The 14,381-nt window shown below is 49.3% G+C and overlaps 1 protein-coding gene across 1 annotated transcript in view; it reads right to left on the reverse strand.

Moving 5' to 3' along the window:
* Positions 1-495: 495 nt before the first annotated feature.
* Ehd4 (EH domain containing 4) overlaps positions 496-14,381 on the reverse strand; it is a 64,746-nt gene continuing 50,860 nt past the window's right edge. The window contains exons 4-6 of the mRNA XM_051144436.1: positions 12,902-13,314; positions 6,284-6,448; positions 496-1,070 (exon numbers count right to left, since the gene is read on the reverse strand). Of these exons, the coding sequence (XP_051000393.1) occupies positions 534-1,070; positions 6,284-6,448; positions 12,902-13,314 (1,115 nt within the window). The 3' untranslated portion in view covers positions 496-533. The remainder of the gene's footprint in view (positions 1,071-6,283; positions 6,449-12,901; positions 13,315-14,381) is intronic.

Raw genomic sequence — 14,381 nt, forward strand, 5'->3', positions numbered from 1 at the left:
GGTCAGGCCCACACAGACATGGCATATCCTCTCTCAAACCTGGCAATTCGTCTTCTCTTTGGTGTCAGTCTGTAGAGAGCAGAAACCCTCTGCTCTGCTCCTTCCCTGCCAAATACAGCAGGAAAGACAGTAAGGAAAATAAGCTAGGTCATTTCTGATACCTCTCAGTGCCCTCTAAAGGGTGGAGGTTTACGGTAACACATTGTCCAGGGTGTCCCCCCCAGCTCACGCCCTGAGTTCCCCAGAGTTCGCCGGCCTGTGTCCACACCTACATTCTTTGTATAATTTCTTTTTCTTCTTAGACTTTAACATCCACATGTATATACTGCTCTTCTCAAAATTCTGATAGAAATTTAGGGATTTTAGAGGTAAAAGGACCTCATCTAGCATCCAGTGTCTGCCTTCCCTACATATGAGGAAATTGAAACATGGAGAGAGAGGACAGGCCTTTGGCCAAGGACATTCAGCGAGTCAGGGGCTGGGCAGCCTTCAGGCCCAGGCAGCCCCTCCTCTCCTGCCCCAGCCGTGCACCCTCAGTCAGCCTTTGGCATGGATTTCCTGTGAGAGGGGGGCACAAGGTGTGGCGGCAGGCTGTTGGGGAGCTCGTAGCCGTCTAACTTGATCTTGATGAGGTGCTTGGCCAGTGCAAACTCCTCCTCGTCCAGCATGCCGTCGCAGTCACAGTCAGCCAGCTTCCAGATCTTGCCCAGGACACTGTTGGGCAGCTTGGAGGTCACCATTTCCTTCTTAGCATTGACACCTGATATCTTGCCATTGATGGGTGACAGAGTATAAAAGAGTTCATCGTACACGGGCTTGTCTTTAGCCACTACCCACTCCTCCTCGTCGGCGCCCTCCTTGGCGCCCTCCCCGTAGCCCTGGTTGAAGGGCCCCTCTGTGGTGCCATCAAAGGCGCCGCCCTGCACGATCTGCGTGGGCATGTTCATCTCCTCCTGGCTGATGAGGCTCATCAGAGATGAGATCTTGTTGGTCAGCATGTTGTCCACGGCCTCGATCAGCTTGGGCTTCAGTGAGTGGAACTTGGTAAAATCATAGTTCTCAAGCTGTTCCTACAGGAGGGAAACCAGATTTGGTGTTATGTTCTTTCTCTGCAGGAGGCGCTGGGGGGAACTGGCTCACCCTTAAAGCAGACACCCCACCACACCGTGTGCCAACCAGAGGCCCTCTTTGCTGGGGCTACATGTTCAAGCTCCCCAGATGCAAGGGGGGGCTTAAGATCAGGAATCAGGCGTCAGGGTTGAAATGTGTACAGTACACATTTTGAACAGTAGTTGCTCTCTCTGGTGGCTGCAGGAGTTACAGCAACCCCTTATGACTGTGAAACAAACAAACAAACAAACAAACAACCCAACCAAACCTGTCACCTGCTCTTAACACCCTGGAGAATTAGTATACGCTCAGAAAGGTTCTACTCACATGTCAGCTATATCCATAACAATCCAGAGAGAGAAAACGGACAGCATTATAACCTTGTTTTATAGTTACATGGGCCTGCATCTGCTAACTCTTTACTATGCTTTGTTAAAAAAAACAAACCCAAAAGTCCTATTATATGAGAAATTTGGAGCTAGCTGTATATGGTACCACACACCTATAGGCCCAGCACTCAGAAGGTAGAGACTGTAGAGTTGCTACAAGCTTGAGGCCTTCCTAGTCTATATAGCAACACCCTGTTTCAGGTCCCCTGGCTCCTGATGAAAAGAACTTTGCTTTTGGATTATTTGAAAATAATAATGACGTAGCCTGGGGCACATGCTCCTTGGGGTTAAACTCTTAGGAATGTGCCTAGAAGGCTGCAAAACTGGAAACCTGCAGGGAAACCCCAGAGGCACAGATGACTACACTGCAGCTTTGCCAAGAAGGCACCTGTCAGGGCTGTGGAGTCTTGTGGCTGTAGACTAATCAGTTATTTCAAAAGTATGGGCAAATGAGCACACGTTGAGACCTAGGCAGCAGGGCTGAGCATCACCGGAAGGTCACAACAGGTCTCTGCCCCATCTCTTGGGAGAAGTGACGTGTCTGCAGAGCAAAAGCTCTACAAAGGGCTGGGGAGGAGGGTCACAGGGGCTTTATGGGGAGTGACACCGAGAGAGCCCGGTCTACCTAGCTTCTTTCCTTACTCAGACATCCACCCGCCACTTCCCCATCGTGCACGCAGCCATTGTGGATTCACCCCTCATCACTGCACCAGGCACGGGCTCTGCTCTAAAGGAGTCCTGCTCACACGGGAGGAAGAAGACACCAGCCGTTCAGTGTTTGCTTTCAAAAAAGACTTGTGCAAAAAGGACAACATGAAATAAAAAAAAAGTCGGTAGAAAGAGAAAACCGAATAATAAGAAGGGAGAAGGGACATGACACAGGTGTCTGAAGCTAAGGAAAGTGGTCTCCTGTGAACACATATGGATTCAGAACTCTGGGTTCCTCGGACACCCAGGGAGGACCTCACTTATTCATTGCTATGACAGATGGGACTAGAGTTGAACTTTCTCTGGCCCTGAACAGGGAGAGTTGCCTAGGACTTAACATCAGCAGACTTAAAGACCTAAAGAAAACTGGTCTTCCACATTTTTTCTAGTTAATTCAGAAGGGGTGTGTGTGTGTGTGTGTGTGTGTGTGTGTGTGTGTGTGTGTGTGTGTGTGTACACACAAAGAGGCCAGAGGCCGCTGTCAGGCGCAGTCCTCTATCACCCTCAGCAGATTCCTTTGAGGTAGGGTCTTTCCCTGAACTTTGACTTGTATTTCCTGGGTAGGAGAACAAAAATTGTGATCTCAGGGAGTGCGGTAGGGCCTGCATGCTCACTGGCTGATTAGAGCCACCAGGGCATCACCTCCACCCTCAGCACCAAACAGTGCTGCCAGTACTCAGGACTTCTGCTGACAGTGCCAGGGCTGAGGGGACAAAGGGGCCAGTGGAGGAGGAGGGACACAGGGCTTCCTACATACAAATTCCAGTGCAACTGGGTCAGCAGTCTGAATTCCCCTGGGTGCAGGAACACCTACCCCATCCTTGGGGAATGAGGCTGAGCACACAGGGTCCCTGTGTCTGGCAAACACACATGTGGGGATTACGTCTGCCCAACCGTCTACCAGCCTGCAGAGGACAGGGATTCTGATGGCAGTTGTATGAAGAAACAAGAGGCGAGCGGCCACAATTTTGCAGGAATAACCAGAAAGCAGCAGCTCTGTCTGCCCGGAAAGCACACAGGAAATAAACCCCTACACACTGGTCCCTGTGGTCCTTACAGACCTGAGCAGGGTATGGAGGTGAAGCCACTGCCGCCCTGCGGGTTTCAGATGGGAATGGCTCTGCTGCCCTCTGCTGTTGAGATGTCGCAACTCATCCACAGGGGGGCAAGGTCGTCAGGGCAACTGAGAGGGCAGTAACAGTATAGTGTTTCCAATGTTCTCAACCTGGGCAGGACAGAGGGCAGACACAGGCAGCCTGTTCTGGCACTAAGGGAACTAAAACACACGCTTGGCTCAGTGTAACAGATGTGAGACCCCCTGTTTTTTGTTTTTTGGACTTTTTTTGTGTAGCCCTGACTGTCCTGGAACTTGTTCTGTAGAGCAGGCTGGCCTCAAATTCAAAGATCCTGCATCTGTGCTGGAATTAAAGGTGTATGCCACCACTACCAGGGAGAAGGTAGACCTAACAGCAGCTGTGGCGAATCCCCTTACGGCCCTGACGTACGCTTAGGTTGTGTTATTTCCAAGCTTTAGCCTCTACACCTGATCCATACACAGCTGGTGTCAACTAAATGTCTGTTGCTGAGGATGGTAGATCCTCAAGAGCCTTTGGGAAAGAAGCACGCTCAGCATGCACTTACTGAGCACCGACGACATTGTAGAGCAGCGGTTCTCAACCTGTGCGTCGCAACCCCTGTGGGGCTGTCAGATATTCACATTACAACTCACAGGTGGCAAAATTATAGTTAATGAAGTTACAACAAAACCATTTTACGGCTGGAGGTCACCACAGCATTAGGAAGGTTGAAAGCCACTGTTCTGGATGAAGGAGAAACAGAGTGGGCATGACACGGGCACTGAACTCACGGAGTTACAGCCTTAGAAGACACACTGAACCACAGACACGAAGCCAGTAATTACAGTGAAGCCCACAGCATTCATGTTGCAGCGAGGGGTGTACAACTGGGGCAAGGACCAGATTAGTTCTACTCTTAAGTGTCTGCCCACTGATGTATTCCAGGGACCAGAACAATGCTTGGCCACAGTAATTAACGCTTCCTGGAGGAATGACTCTATGAACAGATGAACACGGCATCTCTCAGGTCGGGGCTCCTTGTTCTGTCTCAAGGCACCTAGGCTCACTGAAGATACCAAATGTGGGTCCTGACGATGGGGATTTTCAGCACAGGCTCAGGCTCAGGCTCAGGCTCACCCAGTCTCCAGCTGAATGGGCTGTGGCTGCTCCTGAGACTTTGGTTTCCCTAACTCTTTCCCCAGGCATTGTCCCTTATCCCAGTGCTGGGAGACATGGGTGTCCCCTGACCCAAATTAATTTTCACAAATAGCTACAGGTTCAGAGTTTCTGTTATGGGAGCATACCTATGGGCATATGAGAGCCTCAGAGGGGCTCAGTGGAGCTTCAGGCTCTCAGAGCAGACACTCTGTGGTTTAGGCAGGGTAACAAAGCTAATGAACACTTACATGTGGTGCCATGACACATAGTGGGCATTTTTTCCTAATTTTCATTTAAGCCAAGATACTAAGTTCCTTTCTAAATTGAAGTTCTCTTATGAAGGGAACAAGGAAACAGCTGTCCTTCAGCTGGGCCATGAGGTGCAGGGCATAGTCTCATTTGGGCAGTGGTTGGTACATGTCTTTAAATTTAGCACTTGGGGGCAGAGGCAGATGGATCTCTGTGAGTTTGAGACCAGCCTGATCTACAGAGTGAGTTCAGGACAGCCAGGACTACACAGAGAAACTCTTTGTCTTGAAAAACAAACAAGCAAACAAACAAACAACATCAGCAACAACAGCAACAACAACAACAACAACAACAAAAAAAAAAAAAAAAAAAAAAAAAAGGAGGAAGAGGAGACAAGGTCATTGTTGTCTTGTTTCTAACCCTGAGTCATCAAGTTAGTTATCTTGTGACCAGAAGAAAATAAATTCCTCTTCTGAACGGAATACTCATCTTATTGCTAGAAAGAAAAAAAGATATTTGTCATAAGACAAATTCCTATCGGGGCATGGGAGCACACACCTCTAATCCCAGCAGCCAGGGAGGCAGAGGCAGGTGGATCACTGTTCAAGGCCAGTCTGGTCTACAAAGAGAGTCCAGGACAGCCAAGGCTACACAGAGAAACCCTGTCTCTGTCCCAATCTTGCCCTCCCACCGCCTTGATATGAGGGTCTGTGCCTAGTCTCATTGCATCCTGTTATGCCATGTTCCATTGATATCCCTGGGAGGCCCGCTCTTTTGAGGAGCAAGGGATCTGGGGGAGAGGGGAGGTGGGGGGTGCCTCGGAGGAGGGGAAGGAGGGGAGGCTGTGGCTGTATTATATGAGAAGAATAATAATATAAAAAAAGCAACAGCAATTTGACCAGATCCTGCGACCAGATCATGCCAGAAGCACTCACCTTGACTGCAGGCATAAAGAGCTGCCACCAGAACGGTGAGTCAACCCCCCCACCTCTGCCCCCCCCCCAACCAGCCATGCCTGGGGCTCATGTACTGAAGCTGCCCACTCCCTTTGTCCTCACCTTCCCTCTGAGGTCAGTGGGGAGCCTCGGCCTAATCCTAGGCAAACTCCCACCTTAGCCGTTCTCTGTGGCACGGAGTGAGCAATGTAACAGCTGATCGCAGGGTAAACCTGTCCTTAGTCTACCTAACAGTTTTCTAAAACCTGAGACCAAATTTGAAAGGTGGTTTACATACAAATCTAGACTTTAGCTTCTTATGACCACATAAGCTCATATTCCCATAGGAAAGTGACTCCTGGGGTTAGACAGGACACCCCCACATAGGTGGGCCACACATTCTTCAATCTCCCTGTACCCACAGGACCCCAGCAAGTTCCCAGTATGCAACTGCAGACTTGTAGACATACTCTGGGAGCCCACAGCTCTACTAGTTATGAGGAAACAGTCAGAGACGACATGGCCCCCTCTTCATGTGGGTACACAGCTGGAGGCCCAGGCATTCGAGTTCATGCTATTGCTTTATGGAGTAACCAGCTAGGCACTGTGACAAGGAATCATAGAGTTCCTCATGACCCCATGATGGGGCTCCCGGTACCTGCATGGCCTTGACCTCGGGGAAGTCCCCTGCAGAAATCTGGTACTCTCGCTGCAGGTGAACATAGATTTCCGGAAGCCTGGAGATGAGCTCTCGCTTCTTATTCTCCTTTCCAAAGACGTTTGGCATCTCCTTCTTCAGGTAGCTGATGATGTAGGCGTGCACCTAAGGGAGACATTTCAGGTGAGCACAGGCCACCCCACTGAGAGAAGAGGTGAATGAGATCCATTCCCATGCAGAATTCTGGTCCTCAACCACAAGGGAAGATGAGGACCCGGGAGCCAGGCAGCCAAATGGCAGCCAGAAGGTACTTCCAGAGTTCCAGAGAGCTGGTCTGGACCAGGCAGACTTGAGGAAGGGCCAGAGGGATCAGATACGCTGAGACCACACAGGGAGGGCGATCAGAGAGAGCCCCAACATCAAGGCTGGGTAAGGGAGAGGGCTCAGAAAGACACTGGGAGGCAGGGTGTGACAGATAAGGGACTTGAGACCACAGGGCAATGGGAGAGGTGACTATGAGTTGAACCTGTGAAGAACAGGAGGAGATGCCGAGAGTACAGCATGGTAGGCTGAGAACCAGCTGGGTGTGTATGTGGGGTGAGAGAGGTGGGCTGCACCCGGGCCTTGCTCAGCACTCAGGCACTAAGAGCCACTGGAGGAGTCACAGGGAGGCCCTGACCTAATGCTTGACTGAGAACCAGGTGAGGCAAAATGTCCCTAGGGATCGTGTCTTCAAGTTTACCCCCAAGAGAGGACAAGAGGCTACACCCACTGTTCTGGTATCTGGGCAGGAAGTGAGCAGACCCCAAGAAGGAAAGATCTCCACGGTGAACAACCAGAAAATGTAGAGAAATTAGAGGCCGGCAGTGGTTTATGTCCCCAGGACCAGTGTCCCGTGAGCAATGGAGTAAGAGTGATCACTGGGCGGAGTGCTGAGATATTCCTGGTGGCACTGAGTGGGTTCTGTTTGAGACCAGCTTCCTGGGGCCAGGCTGGGTGAAAAGCTCTCTGTGTGGAGGAAACCCAGATGCATAAGAGGGAAGCTCCTCCAAATTCTGAGGGCGAGCAGTCTCCCCCGAGGGTACGGTCTACAGTGTCACACCCTTCCCTCTGTTCTTCCATTATTCCACCTACTTGCAACTTTAGGTCAGTAAGTTGTGCTCATTGCAAAAGTTTTCTTTATAGGACTTCAAATCTACAGAGTAACCCAGAAGCCAAATAAATAACTCAAATAGGAAAGGATGAAAGACAGAGTGATGATTTAATAAATAGAACAAGTATGTAGAATGGAATATGCTACTGAGAAAAACAGGCTTCATTAGAATCTTAGAGAAGGAGGACATGGGAGACAGTGAGTGGATGCATGTCCCAGCTCAGCTGAGAGCCTCTGGGTGTGCGGGCATGCTGGGTGGGGCCAAGAGAATTTGAACAGCGATGTAAGTACAAGCAGCGTTCAGAGGCCCATCTGAAAAAATACACAGTAGGCTGTATGATTATTGCTTAGGGACCAGCTTCTCAAATGGTGGTTGCTTAACTGAATGTAGTGGTTATTTATTTACTTATTTATTTACTTTGGTTTTTTAAGACAGGGCTTCTCTGTGTAGTCTTGGCTGTCCTGGACTCCCTTTGTAGACCAAGCTGGCCTCGAACTCACAGTGATCCGCCTGCCTCTGCCTCCCGAGTGCTGGGATTAAAGGCATGCGCCACCACACCTGGTCTTGTAGTAGTTATTGTTAAAATTGACAATAGTTAAAGCTTTCTGAATGCACAATAACCAACAAATTCACTGAAAATCAAACTTGTATCAAGTTGAAGACGCTTCTTGCTTGCCCCTGAGATACTGTGTGAGACTTCACGGCAACTTTGGTTCTGAGCATGCAGCATGTGTACTTTGCACTGTGCATGATGTCACACCGCACAGTGACAACAAACTGCCTGAAATACTTGGCTCAGATTGGGACTGTTGTTTGTGGGTTTGTGGTAACATTCTTTTTCAGTTAACGCATGGTAACTCATGTCTGTAATCTTGGCCCTTAGGAAACATGAAACAGAGGACTGCCAGGGTTTGAGCCAACCTGAGCTACACAGTAAGTTCCAAGTTGGTCTGGGTTACTGAGTGAGGCCCATCTTTCATCTGCCCCTGCTAAACAAATTCAATAATGGACCAGGGACCCAGGAGGTAAAAAACATGTGAGACAGAGAGAAGCAGCCAAGTCCTACTGAGCAAGGATTTTCTATTCTGCTCAGATCAAAGCTGGTACCAATAACGTGTGATTCTAATGGCCTTAAAGGGGACTTAAGGGGGGGCCTTTAGAGGCATCTGAGGTCAGCCTTCAGAGAGACCAGTTTCCATATATAGGCTTGAGCACTGACGTCCACAAAGCCCAGGCAGAGATGGAGCTATTTTTAAAGCCTTGCCGTGGATAAGCATTAAAGGGCTCATCACTACAGACCACACATCACACAGAGATTCTTACACACTTCAGCCTCTATCTGTCTGATGAGCTACAAAATGCCTATTCCCAAAAAAGGAATTTGACAGTGCAAACAGGAAAGGTAGGCCCTGCATATCACATGTGACCAAGAGGAGAATACGTCTTTGAAGAGCAGACTAAATTCCACAGAACTCTAGTGAGCCCTGAACTCACTGAACTTTCCTCTCTTTCTCAGCCACTCCTTCCTCAAAAGCTGCTTTGTTGTCTTGTTGAGTGGGGGCCTTTCCTAAGCCTGTGCAGGATGGGGCCTGACAGCAAACTTGTCTCATGTTTGGCTTCTGTTCATTTCTCCCATACGGAAGTTTGAGGTCTGCTCAGGTTTATAGAAGAATAAAACTAAATTCTACTTCCCAAACTCATACTTGGGCTTTCCTAGAACAGCTCACTCTGAAGAAGCATGCGGAAGCGTTGGCTGGCATCTCAGAGGGCAAAGAGATTTCTGGCAGGCTGCCTCCCCACCTGACAAAAGGTGAGGAGATGAGCAGACTCACCCAGGCTACAGGAAGGTCTCTTATTCCTTGACAGCTTTGAAAACATACAAGTAGATTTCCAGGCTTTTTGTTTGTATTATTAAAATCCCATTAACACTGTGAGTGATTAAAATAAAAACACAAGCCAGGTGGTGGTGGTGCATGCCTTTAATCCCAGCACTTAGGAGGCAGGGGCAGGTGGATAGATCTCTGTGAGTTCGAGGCCAGCCTGGTCTGAGTTCCAGGACAGCCAGGGCCACACAGAGAAACCCTGTCTTGAAAAACTAAAACCAAAACCAAACCAAACCAACCAAACAAAATCCCCCACAAGCCACAGAGCCCCAAGGAAGCCAGAAGAGGGACATGGACACTGAGAGTCCTCAGAGGATCTTCATTTTGGGCTCCTGGTTTGTAGACTATGGCAGAGTTTATTCATGGCACTCAGCCTATGGTAAAGCAGCCTCAGGAAACTATACATGCTGTCTGACCCATTGTTTTCCCACCCCTTAGTCAGGTCCTCTGTGTGGACTTTCTTCTTCTTTCTGGGGATAGAAGCCAGGGCTTTGAGCACACTAGAGAACTGCTCTACTGCTGAGCTACACCCCCAGCCTGCTCTCCGCTTCTTTAAGAACAATAAATGACAAAGTTCGCAAGTGTAACATAAAATTGCAGCTGGAGGGCTAGGGGTACAGCTCCCTAGAGCACACACTTAGTATGTGCCATGCTAGGGCCTAAGGCCATTGTGTTCAGTTCTGCTTCTTATCCAGCCCAGGCAGGCAGCTTCCTGTCCTGATGCTCAGCTGGGATTGCAACACACCACGTGCAAATGGCACTGGGGAGCTGGTGGTGGAAGCAGTTGTGCCTCAAACATTTTCCTCTGTGAAAGGGAACAAGCCAGATACTATTCTTAGGAAGAAAAGAATATGCTATTTCTTTTCCCATAAGTAAGCTCAGCAAGTTTGACCATCCATCCGCCCCCACATCTGCACAAGGGTTTATTATTCAGTGTCAGAACACAGAGGCATTTTGTGCCTCGATAACCTAGGCCATGCTGCTCTGCTCTGAGGGCCAGCGCTCAGGGATGGCAGGGAGCACTCCAGGCTGCGGCACTTGGCATTTCCATCCAGCTCTCTACGCATACTCATCCTCGAATTCTCTCTCTCTCCTCCTCTCCCTCCCTCCCTCTCTCTTCCCCTGCCTTGTTTTCTTTTTATGACTGAATATAGCTGCATCTGCAGTCACTGGCCCCTCAGTAGTGACTGGCAAACCAAAAATGTCCATGGACATTAAAGCCCATGAAATTTGCTACTAGCTTTGGTTAGAAAATGATTTAGGCAAGCTGTGAGGTGGTGGCACACACCTTTAATCCCAGCAGGTAGAGGCGGAGGCAGGCAGAGCTCTTGAGTTCAAGGCTAGCATGGTCTATAGAGTGAGTTCCAGGACAGCCAGGGCTACATGGAGAAACCCTGTCTCAAAAACAAACAAAAAGATAATTTAGACTTTTATGTACATACCTTAAGAGTTAAACTTATTTCTAACAGCTGGAAAAGAGAAATACCGTGTGCCAACGGGTCACTGAACAGGCTAAAGCAGACAGACTTCTGGCCACCAAGCACGAGGCCGACAGTTGGGCCTTCAGGAGAGCTGCACATAAGTGGCTTTACAAACTCATTAGAGCAGCTGCCTTGCAGGCCTGGGGTAGAGTGGCTTGGAGCTCTGAGAGGAAACAGCTCATGCCAGGAAGAAAGGGTAGAGAGTTGTGACTCACACAGCACCCTGCAGCCTCAAGATGGCTTAGTGACACAGGGAGGAGCGTGCATGCAAACCCTCGGCATGAGAAAGGAACCGAGAGGTTGTGGACGGTGAACGTGAGCGGCGGAGTCAGGCCTCTTCAGACATAGGGCCACGCACACTTGGCAGCAGCATGCAGACACCTGCTGAGCAGCAATTCAGTATTGAAAGGCTCGCGGCCCCCTGGGGAGCCATTCCTGCTTCCCTTGGACAGGCACCTGGGCACCATTCTGAGTGCCATATGGGCAGGTCCCCACTCCTTCATCAGTACAGTTCCTCACTCTATAACAAGGGTGCTCTGGGCCGTCCCCTCCACGGACTCTTCAGCTCTGGCCTGGGCATGCCCTATTTGTGTCAACTAAACGAACCACAGCTCAGGTGGACTCCTGAAGGCTGACTCAGTGCACCCAGGCCAGACCAGAAGTCAGGATGCAGGGGAAGAATGAATTTCCCCATTTTTTTGGTTTTACACCATAAGACCAAGGGAACGGAAGTTGACTCCACTTCCTGACCAAGCTCCAATGGGTGTGGAGCAGCCTGTGTACTGGTGCTAGCTGGAGTCATGGGCCCAGAGCAGAAGGCTAGACTAACAGCTGGGGGACTGGATTAGGGAGTCTGGAGAAGCCACTTAGCTTAACTTGTCTCGGAAAAGTTAGGGAGTCAGTACAGCCCCCTATATCTCAAACTCAGCTGATAATAACGATACCTGAGAAGTGCATTTCCTCATGTTCCTGTACATATAGGGCCATGACCACATGCCCTCCTGAATCACTAGCTGTGGGACAGGGCCTAGAAATTCCATTGGTTAAAACTCTTGGACACTTCCGAGGATCAACCAAGTCAGACTCCCATACTGATAAATGGCTCTGACGGTGCTTCCCGAATTTTCTAAAGAACTCCTCCTGACTGTATACTTTTAGGAGTGATTCACCTTTCTTTCTTCAGAGACATTCCAATTTTGACTCTGCCACCTGTGGGGGCTCAGCAGACCACCACATATTTACCTATGTACTCACACATACATACCACGGGCATATATTCCAGACTCTGGTAGGAGGCTCAGTTATGAGCCTTTGTTATGAGGCTACAGTGAGTTACAAGTATGGGCTACAGGCCAGAATGAGGATGGATGGATGGATGGATGGATGGATGGATGGATGGATGGATGGATGGATGTGACATGCTCTCGTAACTGCCACCCCATCTTCCAGTTCCTAGGCAATTCCAGGTTCTAGCCTAAAATGGACAGTGACTAGTGGTAGCCTCTCAGCACCCCACCTTTCCTACACTGGGCAGTTGAGATCTCACTATCCCAACGTAATGCTAACATATTAGCTTCCTTGTAGGCAGTGCACTTACTGATCCTACCCTGTGTCCCAGGTGCTATGCTTCGTGCTCTGTCACAGAGAATCCATGTATGCACCGCGTGAAAGGCTCTTGTTGGCTCCAGGTTTCAGATTAAAAAACAGGCTTTGAAGGCTCAGGTGTCTGCCTGAGGTCACAGGCTGGGACAGAAGCAGTGATCCCAGATAGTCCTTTTTTGTTTGTTTGTTTTGTTTGTTTGTTATTATTTATAGAGAGAGTCTCCATGTAGTCCTGGTTGGTTTCAAACTCATAGAGATCCTCCTGCCTCTGCCTCCTAAATACTGGGATTAAAGGTGCCTGGAAGTCCTATGAAGATAAGGTTGGCCTTGAAACTCACAAAGACCCACCTGCCTCAGCTGCCCAAGTGCTGGGATTAAAGGCATCCTCCAACCACACTACCTCCCCTGAACTGTCTGGGATGGAGCTGCCCCACCCTACAGAAGACAGCGGTGCAATCCAATACCAGCCCTGGGCCCACCCTGAGGTCTCATGCTTACTTTGGCCAGCCTTGCTCGCTTGATGAGGTCGTTGAGTTTGCGCACCGCAGCCTTCTGGGGCAGGCTCTGGATGTCTCTGAAGAGGTCCTGTGCCTCAGCCTCGAAGAGCCGGCGGTTGTCTGTGTTCTGCAGAGGCTGTGCCCAAAATGAGCCAATGTAGACTCGAAGTACCTCAGGCGTGTTGATGACCTTGCCCAGAGACCACATGAGGGCCCCATAGACTCGCATCAGCTGCTGTGTGTCCACTTGGTCAGCCTTGTTCAGCACCACTCGGATTTTGTCATCCTGGCCCCGGAAGGCCTTGATCGCCTCTGAGAACTCATCTGAGATGTCCAATTTATGAGCATCAAAGAGCAGGATGATTCTGTCAACGCGCTCGGCAAACCACTGTAGGACCTGGCAGAAGTCATATCCTGGGTGGAGAGAAGGGTCTGTTAGTGTGCTTACCACTTTGGGGGACACGGCTGGAGGAGAGCTCCAGCAAAGAAGAGGGCTGAATCTGAGGCGGCAGAGCCTATGACCTGAAAATCACTTCACATAAGGTCCCCTGGGCTGGACGTATAGAGTTATTAATACTGGGGACCAGGCACCCTTTCATGGAAAGAGACAGAACGGGGTACCTGGTCAGTTTGATGAAGCACCACATGGAAGCAAATACACTTGGCACTCATGACTCTGACTTCACCCAGTCTTTGGGTCAATGGCAGAACCAACCCTGAAGGCCATGGGCTAAAGGCTCACTCTTTGGATAAGTCTCAGTTTTTAGAAAACATTTGAGATGAAGAAGGAGGAGAGCTTGGAGGCCACCGGCAGTTTCCAGGGTGTCTGGCAAGCACGGGAATGGAGGAATTTCTTTCAGCCCAAGTTTATAGAGTACTGAGGGGGTCAGGAGTTGTCGGGGAGAAGTTGTGATTGATATTTATCATGAGGATTATTTATAGCTTAAGTGTGTTTTAAAAGTATTTTAAAAATCTGTCACACTGAATATGGTCATTTGCCAATTTCTTTTTTTAAAATGGCCAGGGCTACAACAAATCCCACTGAGTGTGTTTGGCCATCTACCAATCTGTTCCAAATCAAGCAGTTAAATAAACATTCTTCCTGAGGTCAAGACTCTCAGTCATCTCCCCAAAGGAAGCAAGTTCCCAGGAGAGACACGCAAGGAGGCTAGAACCAATGGTTATTTTAATCTTGGGCTACTCAGCTGCAGAGCCACAGTCTCCACTTAGCCCACTGTAGGCTAGCGGTCAGCTCTCCACTTAGCCCACTGTAGCCTAGTGGTCAGTTCCCCACTTTGCCCACTGTAGCCTAGTGGTCAGCTCTCCTGCTGCCTTCTCAGCTTGTTTTCCTTGTTCCTTTTCATTTCCAATATTTCCAAACTCATGCTAAAATCTAAAGAATAATATAATGAGTGCTCAGGTAGCTACCACATAATTTTAACACCGTGCCTTGCTTACTGCAGATTCTTTAAAAAAAAATC

Source organism: Acomys russatus, chromosome 4 (genome assembly GCF_903995435.1).
Source record: "Acomys russatus chromosome 4, mAcoRus1.1, whole genome shotgun sequence".
Classification (NCBI taxonomy): Eukaryota; Metazoa; Chordata; class Mammalia; order Rodentia; family Muridae; genus Acomys; species Acomys russatus.